The sequence below is a fragment of the Molossus molossus genome, unplaced genomic scaffold (genome assembly GCF_014108415.1).
Source record: "Molossus molossus isolate mMolMol1 unplaced genomic scaffold, mMolMol1.p scaffold_m16_p_1, whole genome shotgun sequence".
Taxonomy (NCBI): domain Eukaryota; kingdom Metazoa; phylum Chordata; class Mammalia; order Chiroptera; family Molossidae; genus Molossus; species Molossus molossus.
This window is the reverse complement of record NW_023425344.1, coordinates 106217402-106236391: the sequence shown is the minus strand read 5'-3', so window position 1 is coordinate 106236391 and position 18990 is coordinate 106217402. Positions and strand designations below refer to the sequence as shown.

Here is an 18990-nt window from a genome sequence, read left to right as displayed (position 1 = left end):
TGTTACAAGCATATTGGACATAAATTCTCTCTTACATTTCCTTGGATATATTTTTGCTTTTCAGTAGTAACAATCCAACTTGGAAAAGAAAAGCTGACATTTTAATGTCCTTCACTTTTTAAGGTGCTGCTGCTAAAAGCGAAGCTTGACGACTTTTGGTAACAAGTGGTGGACTTAAAAAGGGTCAAGAGATAAAAGCAGAACCTGATCTCTTCTTCAAAAATACATCAGTAGTATTAACTGCTACTCAGAAGAAATAATAAGGTGGGAAAATAGACTTTGAGAAGTTCAAAATTATAATGTGGGTTTTCTGTTTTCAAATCTAGATTTTATATCCACTGTGTCAAAATGTGGACTTAAAAATACTACATGAGACCAGTGTATGCCTTTACCTCTGCTCTGGATCACATTTTCCCCTCACAAGTTAAATAATGTTCTGATTGACATACACATTTCCAAGTTGAACTGGAAGGTCATTTGAGACATTTCTGTACTGATTTAATACATGCTTTACTAAAATCACCTAAATACAAAATTCAAATTGAATGAATCTTTAATGGGAATCTGATTTAGAAAGGGACTATAGATTCTGATTTTCATAGTTCCCTGCATATTATTAAGCTCACACCTATATTACTGAGAGTATTACAAATAGAAAATAAATGTTGTCAAAAAATGTTACAATTTACATTTGAAAAAAATGAAATAATGTTTATGAGTGTGAGTGCTTCATAGTAACGTAGCAGAAAGCTACTTTCAAAATTAATTTTTTAAAATGAGGTTGATTTGAAGAGCATTAAACCTAAAGAGAGAACTTTGTAAGCCTAAAAGAGAACCATACCACTAAACCTAAAATAAATAAAAGGAAAATTACCTCCCTGGTAACTTTCCTTTTATTATGTGAAAAAATGCCCATAACACATGTAGAATTAAAGTCCATCTTTTTTCTGATCTTACATTTATTTCTTACTTTCTCTAATTAGTACTAGAGAATATAAATTCCAATTTTAAAACATAACTTAGAATGAACAAAATAGACCCAGAGAAGAGAAAAAATGGCGGTGGAAAGAATGGAAGCTACACAGATGATCTCCCAGGACCAAATGGGAATTACAACTAAAATAAAGATATCTCGTCGAAACAAAGCAACAGAAAAGCAGCGGGAAAGGACCATATAACCAGGGACACTGGTCGGCTCTGCAGAGGTGTGACAGGGTGGCGGGCTGGGAACCCACGACAGTAGCGGCCTTAGCTGTGAGCAGTGCTCTCAGGGTTAAAATCCCAAGCTGGCTCCACAGTGCAGAGGGCCAGGATAGAGCATTAGATTGGCTACAGCCACTCACCTTGGGCTCTGGCAGAGGAAAGATAGACTGGACTGGAACTCTGTGGGGACGCCCAGTATTTGGAGAGCACTCAGAATTTTTGCTGAGTTGTGGCCACAAAGGACAGTGGCCAGCTTGCTCCTTCCTGGCCACACAGAACAGTGGCCAGCTTGCTTCTTCCCTGAGCTGTGGGGAGAAAGAGCAGCCCCTCCCTTGGAGATTCAGCCCCATTCAGGTAAGCCAAAAAATGCAATTTGAGGCTCATTAACAACCAGCATCTGTTCCACCCTCTGGAAATCTTCTTATACAGAACACCAGAGGGCTACATTCCAAGGCCCTGAGTAACTGAGACTAATAACCTCCAGGCAAAAAGCTAGAGGATAGCTGAACCTTTCCTGGGATTGCTCATCTACCCAGGAAAGTAATACTTGACGGTGAATTTTTTTTTTTTTTTTTTTGGTTTTGTTTTTTTATCCTCACCCGAGGACATTTTCCCATTTTTTTGTTCAGATAGAGTGAGAGGGGGAGAGAGGAAGAGAGAGAGAGAGAGAGAGAGAGAGAGAGAGAGAGAGAGAGAGAGAGAGAAACATCAATGTGAAAGGGACACATCGAGTGGCTGGCAACCGCATGACCCAACCAGGGCCAGGGACAAACTGCAACCGATGTACATGCCCTTAGCAGGAACCAAACCTGGGTCTCTCTGGACCGCAGGCCAACGTTCTAATCACTGAACCAAACCGGCCAGGGCTGACATTGGTGTTTAACATGGGCTCTCCCACGCTCATCCTAACCCAGTAGAGGTAGCAACAAACAGCAGAACACCAACACCCACAATGAAAATTTGGCAGGCTCCAAAACCCATTGAGATAGCCAAAATGGTGACACAGAGAAACAAATCCAAATAAAAGAACAAGAGAACTCTATTGAAGATAAGATAAATGAAATGCACTTAAGCAAATTATCAGAGGTAGAGTTCAGAGCCATCATCTTGAGGAAACTCAACAGCATGAGTAAGGACATCAACACCATGAGTAAAGATATAGAAACATTGAAAACCAACCGAGTGGAAATGAAGAATGACATAGCAGAAATAAAAAAAAAACATTGGAAGAAATAACCAGCAGAGTAGAGGAAGCTGAGGACCGGATCAGTGAATTAGAAGACAGGGTAGAAAAAGTCAACCAATCAGAGAACCCAAAGGAAAAAATAATTAAAAAACAGAAAGACAGCTTAAGAGAACTGTGGGACAACTGGAAACGTAACAATATTCACATCATAGGAGTTCCTGAAGTAGAAGAAAATGGGCAAGGGTTAGAGAACATATTTAAAGAAATAGTGACAGAAAACTTTCCTAATTTGGTGAAGGAAGAAGGCATTCAAGTTCAAGAAGCACAGAGAGCCCCAAGTAAGAAGAACCCAAACAGGCCCACACCAAGACACATAGTAATTAAAATGCCAAAAATTAAAGACAAAGAGAGAATCCTAAAAGCAGCAAGAGATAAGCAACAGGTTACCTACAAAGGAAACCCCATAAAGCTCTCAGCTGACTTCTCAACAGAAACACTAAAGGCCAGAAGGGAATGCCATGAAATAATTAAGGTCATGAAAAACAAGGATCTGAATCTAAGACTACTCTTTCCAGCAAGGCTATCATTCAAAATAGAAGGTCAAATAAAGAGCTTCCTTCCCAGACAAAAAAGGCTAAGGGAATATATTAGCACCAAACTAGCACTGTAAGAAATGTTAAAAGGAATGCTGTAATTAGTAAAAGAAATAGGAAGAAAAATATAATTACACTAAACAAAAATGGCAATAAATAAGTACAAATCAATAATCACTTTTAATGCAAATGGTTTGAATGCTCTGGTAAAAAGACACAGAGTAGCTGACTGGATAAGAAAGCATGACTCACATATATGTTGTTTACAAGAGACCCACCTCACAACAAAAGATTCACATAGGTTGAAAGTAAAAAGATGGAAAAAAATCTTCCAAGCAAACGGAAAGGGAAAAAAAGCTGGGGTAGCAATACTCATATCTGATAAAATAGATTTCAAAATGAAGGCCATAACTAGAGACAAAGAAGGCCACTACATAATATTGAAAGGATCTATCCAACAGAAAGATATAACCTTGGTAAATATATATGATTTGGATCCCTTTTATTTTTTCTTCCTGTCTGATTGCTGTGGCTAGGACTTCCAGTACTATGTTAAATAAGAGTGGCGAAAGTGGGCATCCTTGCCTTGTTCTGGTTCTTAAGGGAAATGCTTTTAGTTTTTGCCCATTGAGTATAATGTTGGTTGTAGGTCTTTTATATATGACCTTTATTATGTCGAGATATGATCCCTCTATTCCCACAGTGCTGAGTGTTTTTATCAGAAATGAATGCTGGATTTTGTCAAAGGCTTTTTCAGCATCTATTGATATGATCATGTGGTTTTGATTTTTCATTTTGTTTTTGTGATGTATCACATTTATTGATTAGCGAGTATTGTACCAGCCTTGCATCCCAGGGATGAATCCCACTTGGTCGTGATGAATAATTTTTTTGCTGTATTGCTGGATCTAATTTGCTAGTATTTGTTGAGGATTTTGGCATCTATGTTCATCAAGGATATTGGCCTGTAGTTTTCTTTCTTTGTAGTGTCTTTTTCTGGTTTTGGAATTATAATTATGCTGGCTTCATAAAACGAGTTTGGAAGTTTTCCTTCTTCTTGAATTTTTTGAAATAGTCTGAGGAGAACGGGTATTAGTTCCTTGAATGTTCGGTAAAATTTCCCTGTGAAGCCATCCAGGCCTGGGCTTTTGTTTGCTGGGAGAGTCTTGATTACTATGTGTCTTGGTGTGGGCCTGTTTGGGTTCTTTTTACTTGGGGCTCTCTGTGCTTCTTGAACCTGAATGCCCTCTTCCTTCACCAAATTAGGGAAGTTTTCTGTCACTATTTTTAAAAATATATTCTCTAACCCTTGCTCATTTTCTTCTTCTTCGGGGACTCCTATGATGTGAATGTTATTACGTTTCCATTTGTCCCACAGTTGTCTTAAACTGTCTTCCTGTTTTTTAATTATTTTTTTCTTTTGGTTATCTGATTGGTTGATTTTTTCTACTCTATCTTCTAATTCACTGATCCGGTCCTCAGCTTCCTCTACTCTGCTATTTAGACTTTCCAATGTGTTTTTTATTTCTTATATGTCATTCTTCATTTCTTCTTGGTGGTTTTTAATTTACATCTGGTTGATTTTCAACATTTCTATGTCTTTACTCATGGTGCTCATGTCCTTACACATGCTGTTGAGCTTCCTCTAGATCATGGCTCTGAATTCTAATTCTGTTAACTTGCTTAACTGTACCTCATTTATCTCATCTTTGGTAGAGGTCTCTTGTTCTTTCATTTGGCTTTTGTTTCTGTTTATCACCATTTTGGCTATCACTGTGGGCTTTGGAGCCTGCCAAATTTTCCCTGTGCTTGTTGGTGTTCTGCTGTTTGTGGCTCCCTCTCCTGGGTTTGGATGAGGCAAGGAGGACCCACTTTAAAAACCATTGTCAAGTCTTAACTTTCCTGGTTAGAGTTGCTAGCCCAGGGAATGGTAGTTATTCTCTAGCTTTTTTGCCTGGAGGCTATTAATAGGGGTCACCTGAAGAACCTTGGTTTCTGAGTTGAATGAAAAACTCCCTCAGGTTCTCAGTGTTCAAGGATTTCCCGAGGGTGGGGCAGATGCTGGTTGTTAATGGGCCTCAAGTAGCATTTCGGTGGCCACCCGGTGGGGTTGAATCTCTGAGGGAGGGGCCACCACGTCTCCCCAGGGCCCTGGGAAGGAGTAAGATGACCACAGTCCTGCGTGGCTGCACTCAGCAAAAGCTTGAGCACCCTCCAAATCTCAAGTGTCCCCACACAGTTCCAGTCTAGTCTGCCCTCTATCTGCTGGAGCCCAAGGTGAGTGGCTGCTGCCAATTTAGCATTTGTCTGGGCTCTGCACTGTGGAGCCACCTGGGACTTTAACCCGAGGGTGCCGCTCTCAGCTAAGGGCAGCCGAGGCTCCCGCTGCTCCCAGCCAAGGGTGTAGCACCCAGCCGAGACCTCAACAGGTCCCAGCCCAGGCCGCTGTGGACCGTGGTCTCCCAGCCCCCTCTCGCATCCTCGCAAGCCTACCAGGATTGAGTCAGTGTCCCTGGTTATGTGGTCCTCCAAGCTGCCTTTCGGTTCCCCTTCCTGATGATTTGTCTTTATTTTCATTGTAATTCCAGTTTGGTCCTGGGAGATGGTCTGTGTAGTTTCCATTCACTCCGCCGCCATTTTTTCTCTCATGTGGCTGCCCTTCCATGGGGGCGTTTTATTGAGCATTCAAAGAAGAACTGCCCTGGCCGGTTTGGCTCAGCGGTTAGAGCATCAGCCTGCAGTCCGGAGAGACCCCGGATCGGTTCCCGCTAAGGGCACGTACTTCGGTTGCAGTTTGTCCGCGGCCCTGGTTGGTCGTGCGGGTGGCAGCCACTCGATGTGTCCCTTCACGTCGATGTTTCTCTCTCTCTCTCCCTTCCTCTCTTTCCCTCCCACTCTATCTGTGCAAAAAATGGAAAAATATCCTCGGGTGAGGATAAAAAAAAAAAGAAGAATTAACACCCTTTCTCCTCAAACTATTGCTAAAAATTCAAAAAAAAGGAAGACTTTCAAACTTGTTTTATGAGGCCAGCATAATTCTAATTCCACAGCCAGAAAAAGACACTACAAAGAACAAAAACTACAGGCCAATAACTCTGATGAACATAGATGCCAAAATCCTCAACAAAATACTAGCAAATCGGATCCAGCAATACAGCAAAAAGAATTATTCACCATGACCAAGTGTGATTCATCCCAGGGATGCAAGGCTGGTACAATATTCACAAATCAATAAGTGTGATACACCATATAAATAAAATGAAGAATAAAAACCACATGATCATATTAATAGATGCTGAAAAAGCATTTGACAAAATCCAGCACCGGTTTCTGATAAAAATGCTCAGCAATGTGGGAATAGAGGGATCATATCTAGACATAAAAAAGGCCATATATGAAAAACCTACAGCTAACATCATACTCAATGGGCAAAAACTAAAAGCATTTCCCTTAAGAACAGGAACAAGACAGAGATGCCCACTTTCACCACTCTTAATTAACATTGTACTGGAAGTCTTAGCCACAGCAGACAGGAAGTAAAAATAAAAGGGATCCAAATTGGAAAAGAGAAAGTAAAACTGTCATTATTTGCAGATGACATGATATTATACATAGAAAACCCTAAAGACATTGTCAAAAATCTACTAGATTTAATAAATGAAATTGGCAAAGTAGCAGGATACAAAATTAATGTCAAGAAATTGACGGCATTCTTATACACCAATGATGAAGTCACAGAAAGAGAAACTAAGAAAAACAATCCCATTTACCATTGTTGCAAAAAAATATTAAGATACAACTTAACCAAAGAAGTAAAGAAGCTATTTGCAGAAAACTACAGGACATTGAAAAAAGAAATAGAGGAAGACATTTAAAAAGTGGAAGCACATAGCTTTTTCATGGATTGGAAGAATTAACATCATTAAAATGTCCATACTATCCAAAGCAATCTATAGATCAAAGCAATCCCCATCAAAATACCAATGACATATTTCACAGAACTAGAACAAATACTTCAAAAGTTTATATGGAACCAAAAAAGACCTCAAATAGCCACAGCAATCTTAGAAAAGAAGGACAAAATAAGTGGGATCACTGTACCGGATATCAGATTATACTACAAAACCACTGTAATTAAAACAGCTGGATACTTGCACAAGAACAGGCACATAGATCAATGGAATAGAACAGAAATGGACCCAAGACATTATGCTCAATTAATATTCAAAAAAGGTGGTAAGAGCATACAATGGAGTAAAGACAGCCTCTTTAATAAATGTTATTGGGAAAATTTGAGAGCTACATGCAAAAAAATGAAAACTAGATTATCAACTTACACCATTTACAAAAATAAATTCAAAATGGATAAAAGACTTAAATGTGACTCGTGAATCCATAAAAATCCTAGAAGAAAATATAGGCAACAAAATTTCAGACATCATACACCGCAGAATTTTTACTGATACATCACCTAAGGCAACAGAAACAAAAGAACAAATGAACACATGGGACTACATCAAACTCAAATGCTTCTGCACAGCAAAAGAAGCATCAAAATGAAAAGGCAAGCCACTATATGGGAGAGCACAATTGCCAATGATACATCAGATAAGGGGTTAATTTCCAAAATATATAGAGTCCTCATACAGCTCAACAAAAGGAAGACAAAAATCCAATTAGAAAATGGGTAGAGGAACTAAATAGACTCCTCTCCAAACAGGACATACAAATGGCCAAGAGACATATGAAGAAATGCTCAACATCACTAATCATCAGAGAGATGCAAATTAAAACAACAACGAGGTATCACCTCACACCTGTCAGAATGGCCGCCATCAACAAATCATCAAACAACAAGTGTTGGCGAGGGTGTGGAGAAAAGGGGACTCCAGTACACTGCCGGTGGGAATGCAGACTGGTGCAGCCACTATGGAAAACAATATGGTGTTACCTCTACTCAAAAAATGAAAAATTGAACTTCCATTTGACCCAGTGATCCCACTTCTAGGAATATACCCTAAGAAGCCTGAAACACCAATCAGAAAGAATATATGTACCCCCATGTTCATAGCAGCACTATTTACAATAGCTAAGATCCGGAAACAGCCCAAGTGTCCATCAGTAGACGAATGGATAAAAAAGCAGTGGTACATATACACAATGGAGTAGTATGCAGCTATAAGAAAGAAAGATCTCTTATCCTTTGAGATGACATGGAGGGACCTGGAGGGTATATCCTAAGCAAAACAAGCCAAGCAGAGAAAGACAAATATCATATGATCTCACTTATTTGTGGAATATAATGAACATAACAGTCTGAAGAACAGGGTAATCCCAGAGACATGAAAGTAGGGTATAAACTGATAATCCCCAGAAGAGGAGGTGGAGGGGGGTAACCACAGAACTTATATGCATGTATGCATAACCAATGGACATGGAAAAAAAGCTAGGGATGGGGCAGGGAGGGAAGGGAAGGAGAGTGTCAGTGGTGGGGAAAAGGAGAAACACCTGTAACAAACAAACAAAAAAATAAACCCGGAGATATAGAAAGGAGTACAGTTCAAACTAACAAACCTTAGAGGTGGGGGGCAGAGGGGTGGGATGAGATAAACCAAACAACTTATATGCATGTATGCATAACCAATGGACATAGACAACAATGTTTGCCTGGGTTGGGGGGTTAGAGAGGAGGGTATCTGGGGGGAAAAGGAGAAACATTTGTAACTAAAATTATTTGATAAAAAAGAAAAATTAAAAAACAAACAAAAAAAGCTTATAACTTATATAAATTATATAACCTATTCTTTCCACTTAATGCCAGTGACTTTTAATACATATGGTAACATTAATTTTATGAACACAAAGATAATATTTTTAAGATTAAAATTTGTTTTCTATTTACATATATTCTGCAAGTAAATTCTTTCCAAAGATATGTTCATTCACTTTTGGAAGGTTTATCAGAACTCCTTGACCAAAAGAGTTCTAATGAGTTAGCTTTGAAAATATTAGAACATATAAAATATACCAAAGGAATAGTATATCATAAAATGTATATCTACCATATGTAATTTACAAATATAATGTTATACTGATCACAAAGTGAAGGAAATATGAAAATCTTTTCTCAAGAAAAGAAAGTTCATTTTTACACATCTACATATCCCTTTAGGTTTATGTAAGTTTAAAATAACTTTCAATACAATTTTCTAACATAAACCAAATTATAGAAAAATGTAAAAAAAAAAAAAGCAAACTAAAGGGCCCCTCAAATGGAATGACCTATTAGAATTAACCAATGATAAAGTACTTGAATAGAAGTCTTCTTTCTACTCCTTTCTAGGATTATTTTACAGAGCATGATGGGAAATTATAAAAAAAAAAATTTAATGTTAGACTCTACTATGGTGCTTTGTCAAAATGCCATTGTAAACATTTTAACTTCTAACATTCTCTGATCTGCTACTTTATTTTAAAAATTGGCTAACTATCATGAAGAATTTTGGTTAGCTGACTTTTTAAAATTTCTGATATATATATTTTAAAGCATTAGGTTCTATAAAGTGTTTTATATATATCTTTGAAACATTGTCTTTCTATGAAAAGAGACAAATAATCTTAAAATGGTTTTATCTTTGCAATCATATAATTCTCAAGAATCTCTTGGTGACTATTTTAGAACTATTCTTTATTAAACAGATTATCAATGGTTATATTCTCTCTGCTCTTATCAGCCTAAACATTGACTTTATATTGCCTTTCAATTTGAGTAATCTTTAAAATTTTCTAAAAGGCCCTTGCCTGGTAGCTCAATTAGTTAGAGTGTCACACTGATATGTCGAGGTTTTGGGTTCTGTTCCTGGTCAGGGCACATGCAAGAATTAACCAATGAGTGCGTAAATTAAAAAAAAACAAAAAACAAATCTCTCTCTCTCTCCCTCTCCTCTCTCTCTAAAAAAAATAAAAATAAATTTTTTTTTTTTTTTTTTTATCCTCACCCGAGGACATTTTTCCATTTTTTGTTCAGGTAGAGTGGGAGGGAGAGAGAGGAACACAGAGAGAGAAACATTGATGTGAAAGGGACACATCGAGTGGCTGCCACCCGCACGACCAACCAGGGCCGGGGACAAACTGCAACCGAGGTACATGCCCTTAGCGGGAACCGAACCCAGGTCTCTCCAGACCGCAGGCTGACGCTCTAACCGCTGAGCCATACAGGCCAGGGCAAAAATAAATTTCTAATAAAGATAGTTGGTATGATGGGACCCAGGATTAGATGTCAGAAGATCTAAGTTCTAGTCCTTGTCCATGCCACAGCCAGAGATATTTTGGGAACTCTTCTGTCTTCTGGATCTCTGACTAAACTGGGGAGAGGAAGATGCTTTTTTTTTTTTTTTTTTTGTGGTACGTGCCCCTTGCAGGAACCGAACCCAGGACTCTTCTGGTCCGCAGGCCGATGCTCAACCGCTGAGCCAAACTGGCCAGGGCAGAAGATGCTTTTAGGAAACATCTAGTTTGAGGAGGGAGGCATGCATACAGTCTTCCATTTGGCACATTTCTAATATGATAACTGTATAATAACCCAAATTCTGCATGGGTCTAGGGTAAGTTTAATTCAATTATATTCTTAAAGGTCATACAGAGGTACGTTGGGATAGCAGAGGTTGATGGGCAGAGAAAAGGAATTTTGTGTCCTTTTTTGGATGTTCATTTTGGTTCTTATATAAAGAGTATGTGCTTAGCAACTACCATATAACAGCACAATTAAAAAATTTTGGATTTTTATTTTTAATCTTCTTGCCATTTACATTTAAAAATACCTAGCTTGTGTCTGACATACTTGTAAGACCTGGGAAAGTGAGGGCTACTTTAAAACGTGTGACTAACCCAGACACAGAGAATTGTGACTTCCTCAGTGTATGAAGACTTTGAAGAGATCCACTGTCAAAGGGCAATTTTTTCAAGAGTTTTCCTTTAGAAGAAAAACATTCAAGGTAGCCTTTTATGTTTGTTTGTATGTATCTGTTAACTATGGCTACCTATAAAAAGACACTATTGAGAAAATATAGCTTTATTTTATTCACTATAACTTGACAAATTGCGGAAGAAATTAGTACACTCTCAATTTTGTGTTTTTATGTCAAGCATCTGAGGATAAACAAAGATAACTAACAAGGCTAAACCGAGTCTCCAACATTAGATTTTATCTAGAAAAAACACCTTAAGAGGCTTACTTATTTTAAGTGTTTTAGAAATTTTTAAATTACACTTTAGAAGTTTTAGTCATTTATTATATTCTAGAATGTCTGCCAAATTTTATTTGACATATTTTTATATGCATGTAAATTCTTTCCATGGTATATGAAGCATCCCATACTGCATTAATCAATATATTTAATACTTGTAGATGAAATCTTTCATAAAATGTTCTCTTTATAAATATAAATTTATAGTATTATAAATGCCCAAGAACAAATGAAATAGATTAATTTCTGAGGTTTGTATGATGGAATATTTGTAAATCATATATAAAATAGTTCTTTAATATGAAGTGTGCTCCCAGAAAGTTTTGTTTTTATGGGTGACTAGACTTGATTAAACATACACTGAGAATAATCTCAAAAACAATCAGAATGCAGAAGTTGATTAGTGTATTGTCTAACTTATGAAAAAATGTATTAGCTATGTTCATTAAAGCAACATCAGTTATTTGACTTAAGAAAGACAAAGTTGCTTTTGCCCTAGCTGGTGTGACTCAATTGGGTGGAGCGTTGTTTACACCAATAGGTGGCGGGTTTGATTCTGGTCAGGGCACATACCTAGGCTGCAAGTTTGATAAATATTTCTCTCTCTCCCTTCTTTTCTCTCTCAAATCAATAAAACCATGTCCTTGGGTGAGGATTAAAAAAAATTAAAAATAAATAAAAACAAAGTCGCTTTAATAAAGTACTACCAGCTAGGGCAAAAGCAACTTTGTCTTTCTTAAGTCAAGTAACTGATGTTGCTGAACAACTCAGCAAAGTTACATATTTATACTTGAATTCACAGTAGAGTAGTTATGAATAAGAGTTGTTAAATAAAGTTCTTTCTAAATATTTGAACTAAGTACATTGTAGATTTATTTAATATGATATAGCGTTAGATAATATTTTCTAAATTTATGTAGTACTTTAAAAATTAGTGGCTTGAATGTAAGAGAAACTACTCATGGTCATTTACACAAGATTTACTCTAAAGGTAGATTAAAAAGGACATCAAAGAACTTTTATTTATTTATTCTTTTATCCTCATCCGAGAACATTTTTTGATATTTTTGTTCAGATAGAGTGGGAGGAAGAGAGAGAGAGAGAAACGTTGACGTGAAAGGGACATATCGAGTAGTTGCCACCCGCACAACCCAACCAGGGCCGGGGACAAACCGCAACTGAGGTATGTGCCCTTGGCAGAAACCGAACCCGGGTCTCTCGGGACCGCAGGCTGACGCCCTAACGGCTGAGCCAAACTGGCCAGGGCATATCAAAGAATTTTAAAGCATTTCTTATTTTTCTGTTAAAAAACATACATACACATACACTTCTAACTAGATACAGATGAAAGATGGTATTAAAAAACTCATCGTTATTTTGGCCAGTTCTTCACAGACAAAGGCAAGGAAAACTATCCTTGCAAATTCTACAGTAGGTTATAGAAGGAAAATAGTTGAAAGAGGAAACTGATGACAGAAGTATGGAGACTCTAATACTGGTGACACAAATGCATTAACTGAACACAGATTCTGTGAATAACCTGTCATAGATAACCTTAAGAACTTAGAAAATTCTTTTTATCCCAAGTTCCCTAAGCTCTTTTCTTACCCCACCTAAACTGTTGCCTACCTTTCACTGGGCTGGAGGGGACAGAAGTCAACATTAAGCATTATGTTCCTGCAGACATGCCTTCCATTTTCATGGACAGCTTTCTTAGTCTAGCTCTGCTCGTGAATAAACAAGGAAGCAGGCATGGAAAATGGGTCATCGCTATTCCCTTTTCCTCGCTTCACTTTCTCAAGTTTCAAAAGTCACAGTTTTTTTTCAGAGATTTAAGACATAATTTGAAAAGAACACCATCAGGCTCAGACTTTACATAGTAATCTTCATTCACTCGGGGGGGGGGGGGGGGCTAAAATAAGGTGAGAGGGAATTTCAATAAATTTTAAGTAAAAACAGCATTAGAATTGTCCTTTTCATCTTTCCTAGCTAGTGTGTTTCTGCCCTTGGGGAATACGTGACTAGGTTTAAGAATCTTGGTTAGTCAGCATGTGTGTGCGTGCCTTTTGATCTAAAGGGACAGTCCTTACAGTGATCTCCCTGAAGACTGGAAAGAGGGAGTGATAACCAGGGAGCCCCTAGGCCATAGTGTTTCCAATCTGGCTGGCTTTCAGTCTTCCTTCTCAGACTCTTGATTCCTTCTCAAAAGGAACCTACCAATTTATTTTTGATATTTTCTGGTTTCATCTCTGTCATCATTTCCTCATAGTGTATAGCTTTTTGCATTTTTTAAACGTCATTATACCCAAGATGCCCCCCCACCCCCGTTTTTTCCCCTTATATCTGCCAGGGATTGCTTGCAGTTTGACTTTTTAATACTTCCTTGGACCTATTTTCCTTTCTTGCAGTAATTTCGTTGACTTATTGCATTAGAAAATAGAATTTTTATTCCCAATTTTGTAGCTTTTATTCCTCTTTCCTGTCTGCCTGTTTGTCTTATGAACCTTTTAAGAATATGAGAAAATGAAAGTAGTTTTCATCTTTTCTTACATTAAGAACTTTTTTTTTAGATGACCATGTCAGTAATGAATAAACTGGTCTATATTCCATAAAACCTCCTCTGATGTTATGGGAATGGTGAATTTCCTATTATGTATTTCTTGCCATTGTTATGTTGTATGTAAAGGTTTTTACTTCACACATCATTTCATTCTTATCAAAGAGTATTAGACTAAGAAATAATAAATATTGAATAGTGTATGGATGGGTGCTACAATACGATCATATGCAATTTGAAAAATTTATATTAATACTTAAAAGCACATGTAATGTTATTTTTTGAAAAGTCTATTATGAGACATTGTTATTTGTGCTACAGCAAAAACAGTGTCTCTCACTAATGGTGTTCTTTGATATTTTCACCCCTGATTTGAATTTTGACAATTCTAATTCTTCAGCCAGACCAACCCCTGTCCTCACTGTTCCTGCTCCTCTACAGTTTATTTAAAATTCAGCTGTCATTAAGACTTCTCATTTAGCTGAACAATTAGTTTTAGGACTTCAGGAAGAGAATTGGTTGAATCTTATTATTGGTTGACACTTATTTTTTCAGTTCCCTTGCTGTGGAAATAGATGCCTATCAGTGGTGCCTGAAGGAGATGTTGAAAATCTGGATTCCAGTCTTATCTGCTCAGTGGTAAGGGTGATAATACTTGCTCAGCTTACTAATAAGATTCATATGAAAATAATTTGAAATGGCGCATGTAACAATCTTGTAAATTGTACCATTCTGTGCAAGCCAATATGTGCTTTTTGAGCAATGACAGTCAATAGCAGATTACACGTTTGAGCCCAAAATCAAGCAATTGGGCAGACCAGGCCCCATACTCTTAGATAAGTGGAGTTTATACCAGATGATTTATGATAAAGAAAAGCTACATTTCCTGCCCATGTGGAGTTTTCTGATATAAACACATTTGCCTGGACACAGGGAGTAAAATAGGCACAAGACTTTGAACATAAAATAGGCATATTTCATTTAGTATAAAAAACAAATGACCACCTCATATTTACAGGAGGTTGACCTGTTTTCTTAACCTTTTCCTCTCAAACTACCCCTTTAAAGAAAGGATTAAAGATTTGCTTGTTTCTAAACTTGATTTGAGGTTCTGCTTAACATAAACCCTGACCTTAAATTCCTGGGTGAGGCCATCTCCCATCCAAGACATCAAGTTTAAAAACTAACCTTGAAAGAATAAAGAATTTGTCTGTTGTGTTTTCAAATTGTCAACCCTTCCTTTAAGTTCATAAACCCTGACCTTAAATTCCTGGGTGAGGCTATCTCCAATCCAAGATGTCAAGTTTAGAAACTGACCTTGAAAGAATGAAGGATTTATCTGTTGTGTTTTAAAATCACCAACCCTTTGATTAAGCTAGGTGTTAGCAAATGTGGCTTATGTATACTCTGGCTTATTTTGCCACAAAATTTACTGTCTAGAAAATACTGATTTGTAGCTATTCTGTTTCAGAGACTAAATAGATCAAATGACAATCTTAATAGTAACTATTACATTTACCAGTTGTTTAAGAGACTTTGGACTTTTACATTTTGATTTGTGTATAAAATTATCTTTTTAGTAATATAAATACTTATGTTTTGTTTTTTAAGAGGACTTGGTAGGCCATAAAATTGGACACATATTCAATGATAATTGCTTTAAATAATGGTGAGTTTTATTGTTTATAAAAATCAGTTTTTTAAAAAATTTAGGGTACATGAAAGGAAAAATAAAAAAGCAAAAGCAGCACTCCAAATCTCACAACTCAGAAAATTGTCATTAACAAGTTAACATAATTTCAAATTCCTCATTGAGCAAATTATAGCAGTTTGTTTCACAGAAGATGGAATTTTCACTTATTTGTTTACTTTAGTGCATTTAGGGAAAGGATCTCCTCAATGATAAATTAGGGATTAATATAAAAATATATAAGTGGCTTGCTTTTATTAATGATTGACTAGTATTTACTATAGAGATTTTAAACTGAGTGCTATTTATGACTGTCAGTTTTACAGCATTGGATCAAGAATATTATACTAATAATATATAATTTTGCAAGGTGATTTGATATAGATATATATTTGTAAAAGCTTTCCAAATGCATATAGAATGTGATAATGCAGTCTTGCTAAAAATTTATACTAAAATATAAAATTGATACATTACTGATGGTATTAATGTATTTTTTATATAAAAATTCAATTCTTTGAGAACTATTACAACCTATATTGGGTTCTCTATTTTTTAAATTTCTGTAGCATGTATAGTTTAAATCATACAAATGTAATTAAAATGCCAAAGAAAATGTCATAATTCTCCCATTTTTTATTTACTAATTCAAGTATGACCTTTTTCTGGGATGAGTGATATGTGCCCTGCTCTTCAGTCCTGAATGAAACCCAGCACTGTGGTATAAGCACACAGTACAACAGGTGGCAGGCTGGACTGAGCATCAGGGCAGCAAGGCTGTCTATGGTCAAGTCTCCTTAAATTCGTAGTTTTCTGAAATATCACCACCTAGTGCAAAAGAGAACAGACTCTAGAGTTAGACCCACATTGGAGTCTCAAAACTACTACAATTGGCTCAGTGGCTTTGACATGTTACTAATAGCACCCATTCCATTGAATCCTGAGGACTAAGCAACACTAAGCATAGACCCTGGTACGTAGTAAGCAATGCCACCACTAGTCTTTGTGATATCTTTATATCCATAGAAAAAGGTATTCAGTCCTCAAGACACTTTACTTCCACGTGGTAGAAAGACACTTTACTGCCATCTGCTGGAAAATTTTCTTAATAAATATGCAAATAATGATGTCTGCAATATGAACCACACCCCCTTCGATGTGTTTGTGCCCTTGTGCAATCACAGCCTGCACAACTGTGCATGTAAGTGCTCAGTAGATAGTGTTTTCACTTGTATAGATGGGGTTTGAAAGAGAATTCCTGATAGTGCTATTATTGCATTAAATGTCATTTAAAAAATCAAGGAGTCAAAGTTAATCTCTATAAAAAGAGTCAGCATTTTATTGCATAACCTGGAAACATTTGAGCTTACTATTTGCCTCATTCCCCATTTCCCTCACTGAAAAGCATGTTCTACACTAAAACCTGCAATTTAAGTTAGCAGAAATACGAATTAAACCATTACTCTTGTATTCATAAACACTAAATGTAAGACCAAATCAGTGGACATATTTTATGTATGCAAAACATAAAATAACACAGTGCTGGGTATGCAAAAGCAAAGCACATTTTGGACTAATCCATATAACTTTTAATCATGATTTTTAAGGTTGGATCAAGAATATCATATTATAATTGCAAGATGGCAGATCTTAGGAAAGCAAATCTGGAACCTGGGCTGGGATCATCCTTATTCAGAGACCATTATAGTACCCCCTTTTTTTTTGCACGCATGGGAAAAATTTGGCTCAAACATAGCAGTATAATCATGAAGAAGATTGACTACATTTGGATTAGGGAGAGTGTTAGTGATAATGGGTACACTCTCCCAGGATAAAGATTATCACCCTAGAGAGGACCCCAGGTGTGAGGATGGAAGTGACAGATAAAGACTGGGCATGAGTAGGGCCAATTGCACAATGAAGTTGTATCAGCTGGTGGCCCAGATCCCCATGTCATTTTGCCACTATTGTGCTAGTGTTCAGAACTGTGGTGTTCACATCTGTGATGTGATCTGCCTAGACCAGCATGGCTGCTAGCTGAGGCTGAGGCGAATCTACTATGGGTGGTGGAGAAGGGAGTAAGGTATCAGTTACTTCAGGCTTGAGATCCATTGCAGCTGCAGCAACTGTGGTTTTCCCACTAACTTTCTTGTGTTTCCTCAGCAGTAAAGGCCAACCAGAGTCCTGGAGTTGCTGGTTACTAGGTAGCAGAACTTACTGTAAGAAGCAAGTGGATCTGAGCACCACAAGGGGTGAACTATAACAGATACTCTAATGCCTCACGAACATCTCCCATTGAGGGCCATCCTCCAGCTGCTGCCATTTTCTAGTCAAACCTTTTATAGCCTTACTACAGATATAAACTGAATTAAATCCTCAAACCACAAGTAGAATGGACCTTAATAATTTGCTAAACCTTAAAATTAACACCTTAAGTGGAACCAAAAACAAGTAAGAACTCTTAGGCAACTAGTTCAAATTGGAATCAAACCAAGCCAGAACATCAAAATTTCTCAGATCTAAATCCAAACCAAAGTTCCATACACTCTGCACACCTAGCCTTGGGTAGACTGTCTGTGGCCTTAGCAGCTCTTGCTAATTAGAAGCTCCTAGCTTTACTCTGGCAGCTTAGCAGATAAATGTCCTCCAAAGTGTGCTCCCACCTGAGGTTGGGGAAAAATGACTAGGATTTTTAAAAAATTAACTTGTATTCAGTTGTCTATTTGGTTCAGATGCGGAAGAAAACATCAGTTATTTTTCAGAAAGTAATTTTATATTCACCCAGCATCATGTCCTCCAAGTCACATCATAAAAATAAGTGGCACCTAGCCATGGTTAATTGTGAAGCAATCTCAGTTCTTACCTAATTCTCTGAATTCAACTAGTGAAATCTTAACATCATTAATAATGAGATTACCTCACAGCTCAGACAGAATCCTCCGGCTTCTCATCCAAGAAGGTGGGGGAGGGGATTTAAAAATAGCAACACAGTATTCATATGAAAAATTATTCTCAGAAGCTCTTACATTGTTGCTCACACAAGAGATACAAGTCTGCCTTTAAGCACCACCAGGGCAGGAACTATGCATCTTTGTATCCAATACATTGCTTTGCCTGGCACTCAGGAGGCAATCAGTGAATAATGATTGATTGATTGAATGAATGAATGAATGAGGCTGCAGAGGTCCATAAACCAACCTGGTTGTTGGCACCCTTTGAGGGGACTTTGGCCAGGACATTTTGAAACTGTAGCTCAACCAAGCAAGAACAGGCTCTTTTCAATCTGTATTCTGTCAGGACTGCTGCCACTTTATTCACATTTGGCATGGAAATCTGGCTGTGCTGTCAGCCACATCCACTTAACTCAAGTTAGCAGTGCCTGAAATAGTTCTTCAGACTTTAAAATGGTAGCCTGCACAACCAGTTTCAAAGGAATGAACCCACATTATATGATGATTTTCAGAGTTTATCAAATATCATGAGCCTGAATACATACAATGAGAGAGAGAGAGAGA

At 37.3% G+C, this 18990-nt stretch overlaps 1 protein-coding gene across 1 annotated transcript in view; it reads left to right on the top strand.

Moving 5' to 3' along the window:
• Window positions 1-18990, top strand: part of SPAG6 (sperm associated antigen 6) — a 95870-nt gene that overhangs the window by 62393 nt on the left and 14487 nt on the right. Inside the window, 3 exon segments of the mRNA XM_036270191.1 lie at window positions 124-204; window positions 207-264; window positions 14361-14424. Of these exon segments, the coding sequence (XP_036126084.1) occupies window positions 124-204; window positions 207-264; window positions 14361-14424 (203 nt within the window).